The sequence below is a fragment of the Apteryx rowi genome, unplaced genomic scaffold, assembly GCF_003343035.1.
Source record: "Apteryx rowi isolate R43461 unplaced genomic scaffold, aptRow1 scaffold_98, whole genome shotgun sequence".
Classification (NCBI taxonomy): domain Eukaryota; kingdom Metazoa; phylum Chordata; class Aves; order Apterygiformes; family Apterygidae; genus Apteryx; species Apteryx rowi.
The window spans coordinates 810,912-819,228 of record NW_020451293.1 but is presented as its reverse complement, the minus strand read 5'-3'; the positions used below and the strand labels follow the sequence as shown (position 1 = coordinate 819,228).

Here is an 8,317-nt window from a genome sequence, read left to right as displayed (position 1 = left end):
TGCTGCAAGGATAGCAGTGGCCATGCTTGATCTGGAGTGAGCGACTGGGATTTCATGTGTGTCGGGAGCCGGACAGAGGGTGAAAAAACATCCCCCTCTCCTTTGAGTTCTCCTAGACTAGCTCCATGACTGGGAAAGGTGAAGCAGAGTAGAGGGATGCCATATGGGATGTCTTGGGGTACCTGGCCTTGGTCGGGCCCTGCAGTGGAGAGCACCTGTGTGGCCAGCAGCTGGCCTGGTGAATAAGAGYGGGGTGTTTGCAGGCTTCGAGAGGGCTGTGCCGGGAAAGAGGGCTGGGCTGCTCTGGGTTTAGATGCGCTTGGTGTATGGGCATGGCTGTCATCCCTCAGTTAGCTGGTCCTTGCTACCAGAGTATCCTTCCTGTGTGCACGGGGAGCTGCTCTTGGGGCTGGGCAAAAGGGCTGGGGAGAGACTGATTATATCTCTGGGGGGTTTCCTGCAGAGCTCTGGGCTGAGGCTGGGGCTGGTTTGGATACACAGCCTTTTCCCAGAAGGGGAAAGGCTGCTCTCACTCCATCTCCAAAGCTAGTGTGACCTATTCCCATTCCTTGAATCCTTTTCTGTGGGACCAGGCTGCCTCCCTCCTCCTTGAGCAGAGCCCTTCAAGRTCTACTCGGTGGCTTCAGGGTCTGKCTGGTGAGTCCRATAGCGCTGCTATAAGCTGGCTGCTCTGCTCAGCTCTCTCCTGTGCTGGCCCTCAGTGGTGCCCTCAAGTGAAGTGCATCCCTGCCTTTTTTGCATGCAGAGCTGATGGTGTGATGCTGGCTGCTTTTTGGTGATAAATCACCCAGTCACCAGGTCCTGGCAGAGCTGAGCAGTCACTGGGGGCTATGTTTCCTACCTGCACCACTCCCTGATGAGAATCAGCCTCATTGTGTTGGGCCRGGAGCAGATTATCCCTGCACGGATTGAGTCAGAGATCGGCGATAAGGAGACGGAGGCTCTTCCCCGCTTGCTTTTGGAGTGTCTTATCTGCCGAACCTGGGGAAGGAACAAAAGGTTGAGCTCATTTCCTGGCTGTGGACCTTTGGAGTGGTGGTCTCCGCCCCTAGGCGGATGGGCCAAGACAGCGTTGGTAGGAAGGGCTGTTTGCTGGAAGGGAAGGTTGCACAGTCGTGTTCCCCAAATCAAACATCAGCCCAAGAAGTGTTGTGTCTGAAGGTGCTGGTGGGCACCCTGTGGGCCCGTTTCCTCCCCGATGCCTGCGGCGCATGGGTGTGTGCCAGGGCTCTCAGTGCTCCCAGTGCCTTTCAAAGGTGCTTCGAGATCCTCTCCCGTGTAGTGACTTGAGCTGTGTTTCCTACACCCTGTCTGGGCGATGGAGATGCAAAGGATGGAGCGACATGCTGGTGTCCGTGGTGGGCTGGAGGGCACGGCCTGCTTGGGCTCAGTTCCCAGTTCCCCTCTGCAGACTCAGTCACACATTTGAGTAGTAAATTGGTGCCATTTATGTCTTCATTCATGAAAAATCAAGCTTTTTCTTGCTTTTTCTCTGTTTCTAGCCCCCAGCCCCCTGCCCCTTAGTCTTTAATGAAAGCAATGTCATCTTAGTGGCCAGCCATTCAGTGCGCYGAACTCCAGTTAAGCTAATGGTGAAATGGGATGCGGTCTGCGTGCCGGGGGAGGCCTGGGAGCGCTCCCGCTTCAGGACATGGCCGCTGCTGCGCTCAAGGGGCCAGGCACAGAGAGCCGAGGAGGTCGGTCAGCTTGGCGAGAGGACTGGGTCCCCCTCGGGTCTGGGGAGATGTCTCTGGGGATGGGAGAGGGCATTTTGCAGTAACTGTGCAGGTTCCCACGTGCTTCAGAGCTGGGAGCAACCCGGGTTTTTGCATCCGCTCCTGGTGGCGTGATGAAACGGGGCAGGGGCAGCCGGCTCGCGCCACAGCTAGCGGCTTGTTAGCAGCCGGTCCCTGGCTAGCGCTTCAGTGCTGCCAGTGGTCTTAAAAGCAGGCCTGGCGTGCGGGGCTGGAGCCAGCTACGCTCTGCTGAGACATTTGTATGCGGTCGGCGTGCCGAAGCGAGTCGCGAGGCCGCTGCCTGCCGGGGACGTGTCAGCGCGGTCCGGCTAGCAGCTGCAGGGTTGTTGGTGGCGGCTGCTGCCCCTCCTGAGGGGGCTTGGCGGAGCGGAGGGCAGGGTATGGCCCCCTCCGGAGAGGGAGGTTGTGCTAGAGGCCAGGATGGCGAAACAAAGCAAATGGCAACTTGCTGGCTGAGGATATCGGGGATGTGCTGTGTGTGGGAGTGTGTGTGTGCGTGMGTGTGTGACTAGCCGGAGTCGTCGTTAGCATCTCGCAGGTTCCCCTGGTCCCTGCACCTCCGGGGTTTCTTTTCTGGGGTAGAGGATGGTGGGGGCATTTTGTTAYGTTGCCTAGAAGAAAAGCTTGAAGCAGCGCAGTCTCTGCTGGGTGGGGGGAACAAGGTTAATACCGTGGCAGGAGCTGCAGGAAAGCCTCCTAACCCCTCTGTTTTTGTCTTTCTCTCTAGGGCTGACCAGATTGGCAGTGCCCGTGATGTCCTGAATGCAGAGCCAGCGGAAGCAGAGAAGACTGTGTCCTGTTAGCTCCTCCTAATTCCCTCATCCCTTTAGTTTGGGTTTGTTTCTATTTATTTTGTGGCTGGGTTTGGGCATGGCCTTGGCTGGATGTGACACTGCTGCAATGTGGCTCCTTTGGCTCAAGCATCACTTGTCCGTCAACATTTGGACCCTGCTGCTCTTGGGGAGCACCTGGCTACCGCTGGCGGAAGGCAGCCCCAAGTCTCCCTTTAGGACTTTCCCAGTTACAGACTGGAGCTTGACACACTTGGTGGTCCATAACAAAACTGGGGAGGTCTATGTGGGGGCTGTCAATCGGATCTACAAGCTCTCCAATAACCTGACGCTCCTGCGGACCCATGTGACAGGGCCCGTGGAGGACAATGAGAAGTGTTATCCTCCACCCAGTGTTCAGTCCTGCCCCCATGGTCTGGTCACCACCAACAATGTTAACAAACTGCTGCTGGTGGACTACTCTGGGAACCGGCTGATCGCCTGTGGCAGCGCCTCCCAGGGTATATGCCAGTTCCTGCGCCTGGATGACCTCTTCAAGTTGGGTGAGCCCCACCACCGCAAGGAGCACTACCTCTCCAGCGTCAACGAGTCGGGCACCATGTCCGGGGTCATCATCGAGGTACTGAACGGGCAGAACAAGCTCTTCATTGGGACGCCCATTGATGGGAAGTCAGAGTACTTCCCCACACTCTCCAGCCGCAAGCTGATGGCCAACGAGGAGAATGCGGAGATGTTTGGCTTTGTCTACCAGGATGAGTTTGTCTCCTCCCAGCTCAAGATCCCCTCGGACACACTCTCTAAGTTTCCCACCTTTGATATCTACTACATCTACAGCTTCAGCAGCGAGCAGTTTGTTTACTACCTGACCTTGCAGCTGGACACCCAGCTCACCTCACCTGACTCCACCGGGGAGCAGTTTTTCACCTCCAAGATCGTCCGCCTCTGTGTGGATGACCCCAAGTTCTACTCATATGTGGAGTTCCCCATTGGCTGYGTGCAGGATGGCATCGAATACCGCCTGATCCAGGACGCTTACTTGACCAAGCCTGGCAAGACTTTGGCCAAGTACCTGGGCATCTTGGAGCGGGAGGATATCCTCTTCACCATCTTCTCCCAGGGCCAGAAAAACAGGGTTAAGCCTCCCAAGGAGTCTGTGCTCTGCCTCTTCACGTTGAAGAAGATCAAGGATAAGATCAAGGAGCGTATCCAGTCGTGCTACAGAGGGGAAGGGAAACTCTCGCTGCCCTGGCTTTTGAATAAGGAATTGGGCTGTATCAACTCGGTGAGTTCATGCTTGTCTCTACTCCAGCCAGGCTGTCTTCAGCCCCGACTATACTCTGTATCCAGACCCTTCCAAGTTACCTGGCCTGGCTTACGTTTTCTCAGTGGGAGGCCCCTCGCTTCCTCTGAGGACTGACACTGTTAAGACTTGAGCGCTCAACTTGCTTGGTAGCATTCCTTGCGGAGATTGTGGCTTTGGTGTGGGAAAGCTGTCTGGGTTTGGGTTGAATCAGTGTCTGCCAATAGCTGCTGCCCCCAAGCGAGAGGCTGTGTGCCTGTTTCTGGTTCCCCAGCCCTGTAGATTAAAGCAGTGTCGGTGACCTGTTTTGAAGGGCAGGATGCTCAGTTCTCAGAGGGATGGAAGGTGTCCTCTATGTCTGTGCTGGAGACTCCCTTGCAGACAGCATGTGTGAATTTGGGAGTGTCTTGTCTCATGGGGCTTGGTGGAGTCTCTTTAGAGCTGCTGCTGTGGCTGAGCAGAAGGTGTTGGGGATGGCAGGATGTGGGGGTATTATGTCCAGCTTCTCTGCACTGGGCTGGGTAGTCTCCAGCCAGGGTCAGATACTTGGCAGGTGTAAAACAGCCCAGCTCCTATTAAGGTCTGGGAAGTTGCACCATCTCACACCTGCTGCAAGCTGGCCTGCTGGGCCTAACACAGCAGGATCTGCTGCCGTTGACCTCACTTGCTCACCTAGATTGAGCTGAGCCCCTCTCCTGTGGAGAGACTGTGCATGGATGCTCTGGGGCCAGTGCTCCCAGATGCTGCTAGGTCACAAGGAAATAAATATATTTGGGTGGCTAGTCCAAGGCAAGGAAGCTAGGTAACACCAGTGGGGCACAGCTGCTTTTTGATGCGATCCCAGAGCTGGAACAGGTAGGGCTAGCTGAATATTGGGATGAGGGGGCTTGCAGCCAGGTTTGAGCTGAGCGGGTCATGCTGGCTGGACAGTCGGGACTGCACGGGGCTGGGAGAGCTTCCCTGCCCCATCCTCCCCAGCCTGGCGTGGCCTGCCACTATCRTGGGCTTTCCTGGAGCGGGGCAGAGTGCCAAAGCTTCCCTGGGACTTGGCTTTTCCATTGCGGGCTTTTGCATCACAGATCTGTGTGGAGAAGGGCTTTGCTGTGAGATGTGGTTGGTGTGTGTGTGTTGGCAGTGTCTGATGGAGGTCCTGATAACTCCTATCCCTGGTATCACCCACGTCCTCCCAGCCTTGCTTTGCGGCACTTGACTGTCATTAAGTACCCAGCCCTGCCTGAGTGCCCACACAAGTTGATCCCTGTAGCCCTGAGAAGTAGGAGAAGAGGGTGTTGTGCTCCTTCCCGTGTCCTTTTCTGGGTTTTGGGTGTCTGGTGGTGGTTGCAGGTGGGTCAGCGGCTGCTACCTGCTGCGAGCGCGTGTGCTGCCTTCCCTGCCTCCCTCCTTCCCGCAGCTCCAAAGGAGACAGCTAACAGCTGCCTGACAAAGTAAAGGGTTTGCTGTCAAGAGCACTGGGCTCACAAATCTGATTTTGGCTTTGAACTAATTCAATTTTGGTGGAAAATGATGAAATTGTTACACTGCTGCCTGTTGGGTCGCGCAGCTGCTGACTCAGGGAGAGGAGCTACCTCCTCCTGCGCTCTGGATGCTCTCCTGGCTTGCCTGCCGCTGCTCCCTTTGGTAGTACTGTGTTTGGGGAGGGGGCTCTGCCCCTGCTGCAGCCGCCCGAGCAGGGAATGAGCTTGGGGCCTGGCTGTTTTTCCATCTAATGTGGGGCAGGCTGCATCCCTGGTGGACTGTATTCTCTGCTGCAGCGAGAGGCTGCTAGTAGGTACCAGTGGGTGCTTAGTGGTGTCTTGGTAAATCTTAGGAAAGTTCTTGTTTTGTAGGCAAATGTCATGGGATGGCAGGGAGAAACAGCAGCTGCTTTGGCATCTGTGCTGGATGCCGTGTCACATGCACAGAAAGGTCTTCTCTCTGCTGCTGTGTGGTACAGGAGGTGAAATCCTGTGGGTTTGCACGTCCTATGCTTGCACTTCCATTCCAAATAACTGTTTCCTTGGCAGCCCAAGCTAAGAGGCATCTCGTTGAGCAGCCGAGCTGCCTTTTTTTCCCCTTTGGTTCATCTCTCCCTGGATGCCCCTTCCTCAGGGTGCTTACATACGTTTCCTCTGCCATGCCTGGAGTGGAAAAGGGAGGAAGAGGAAGGACTATGCAAGTGGAGATTCATTTGCTTGTGTTGCCCAAAGCTGAGGAAGCCAGGCTGGCTGGAAATGGAGCTGCAGAATCAGTTCTGGTCAGTTAGCCTCTCCTGTCCTCTGGCCCTTTTCCCTTCCTTACTAGCTTGCTTCTCTGGCTCTCTTCTGCTGTTTCTAAGCATGGTGGCTTAACCATGGGTGAATGCCTGGCCTTGGGGAATTTGGGATCCAGCTGAAATGCTTCCCCTTCTGGGGGAATCTTCCCCCCCGCTACTTCTTGCCATGGGTCTTGAGTGCTGGAAATAATATGCATTTCTTGCCACGGTAGGAGAGTAGAACTGGACATTGAAAGTTGCTACCCAGGAGCTCTGATCACATCACATGTCAGAAAGATTGGAGCGGGGCTGTGTGTGGCCTGGACCCGAGGTGCAGGACTCGAGCTGTGCCATGCAGGTCGGTGACCCAGTTGGTAGCGCTTGTCTCTTTGAGGCAGTGCTGGGAAGCCTGTGCCCCTTCCCAATGGCTTCACTGCTGGAGGTGCTCTGGTAGCGCACAATTTGAGACAGACAGTCTGGCCCTATTGTGCTCTTTAAGCATGCTTTAATAAGAGAGAGGATGAACTCCTGTTTCCTGGCCAAAACCCAGCTCTGCAGCTCTCGGTCCCCGGTGCAGCTTTGCCCGACGTTGTATTTCTTCTGCCTTTCCTGTCTAGAAGAGTTATGTTTTGCTGCGCACCACTACACAGCTCCCTTGTTCATCCTAGACGTAGCTGCCTTTTCGCAGGGGCTGCCTTACCCCGTGCATGCAGCGTAGGAGCCGCTCGGCAAGCACCTCCTGAGGATCTCACAGCGTTGAACATCTGTCATGATCATGCTCTGTACTGGAAGCACCAGTTCAGCTGAGTATCGCCTTTGTGGGGAGTCTAATTTCCACATACAAGTAACCCTGAGTGCCCTCTATTTCCTGCAGATCCTGAAGCTCGTATGGTCACAACCGCTGCAGTCGAGGCTGCAGGTTGAATTAGAGACCTCCAGAGGTGGTGCCATAAGTCTTTAGCTGGCTCGCTCTGGAAGCGCCTGGCTGGTGTCTAGGTCTTAAAGAAGTCCTGACAGGGACAGCTTGTGTGAGAGAGAGAGGTTTAGGTAGAGCCGTCCCCTGTCTGCCCTGGGAGAGGGGCATGGGGGAAGGAGCAGTCCAATTCTCATGGCCTTGGGGATTTACCTGGATAGTGTGGCTATTCCTGTTGTGGGTGTGTGTGTGTGTGTGTCCTCAGTGACTGTTGGTGCCACTGCACCAGTCCCTGTCTGTGGGGTGCATCTGCTCCTGTTTTGGGGGTGGTTTCAGGCTAGTAGAGGTCTGCGATGGTTACCTGTTGGCCCAGGTGGCCAGTTCCTCATGAGTAATTGAATATCAAGGTGCTCTTTGTATCCCACAGAAGTGGATCTTGCAGGGTTACCATGCTGCAGGGCAGAGGGAGAGAAGGTGGTGAAGGGCATATATCTGTCTTGCCATGGCTCCCATGGGCAGGAAGCAGCTGATGCTGGGGTTGCAGTGGATGGGTTCACACGGAGGTGGTGGCTGCTGCTGTTGAGTTGTGCTGCCAGCTAGATTGAACTGGGGAGATGCTGCTCTCTGCCAGGTACCGGGCCTGCCTTGGGAGCCAGGTGGCATTTGCTGTCCCGGTGCCATCCTGCGTGCCAAGTACAGCAGGGAGAGGCACGGTTGGATCTTGAATCAAGCTCTCAGCCCCCTGCTGTGCTGAGAGCAAGCCAAATCGGATCCCACAGAGTGTGTAACCTCTTTCTGGCAGGAATCTCTATGCCCCCAGTAAAATGCAGCCACCTCTGGGATGGGTCACGGCAGCTGACAGATCTCACAGTGATGAATACTGGCCAGAAAGTAAAGGGCATGTTGTTTTCTAAGGAGGSAGAATGTAAATTGCTAAAGTCAGTAGTTTGGGATTTACACCTGATCCATGTGGAAAATGTCCCAGGAGCTCTCTTGGGAGAGATCATGATTTATGGTTTAAAGTCTCCTTTGGAAAGTCCAAGCCTTATTGCTTTAGCTCATCAGTGGTCAGGGGGAGGGATTTCTCGGTGCTGAAAAGTCACGTTCCTGAGGATTGGTCCTCCTGTGTTGACCTGAGTTGGACAAATGTGAATTTTGGGAAGAGCAGTTCTTCCTTGGCTGTAGTCTGTGCTGATGGTATGTAAGGGATTGCCTTCTTCATGTGTTCTGGCCTCTCCTCTGGACAAAGGCTTCAAGGTGACAAGGGCTGAAACATCTTGGAGA

General features: G+C 55.0%; 1 protein-coding gene across 1 annotated transcript in view; it reads left to right on the top strand.

The window, feature by feature from the left end:
• The first annotated feature begins 2,599 nt into the window (after positions 1-2,599).
• The window catches only part of PLXNA1 (plexin A1), a 146,839-nt gene continuing 141,121 nt past the window's right edge, over positions 2,600-8,317 (top strand). Inside the window, exon 1 of the mRNA XM_026055043.1 lies at positions 2,600-3,851. Coding sequence (XP_025910828.1) covers positions 2,649-3,851 — 1,203 coding nt within the window. The 5' untranslated portion in view covers positions 2,600-2,648. The remainder of the gene's footprint in view (positions 3,852-8,317) is intronic.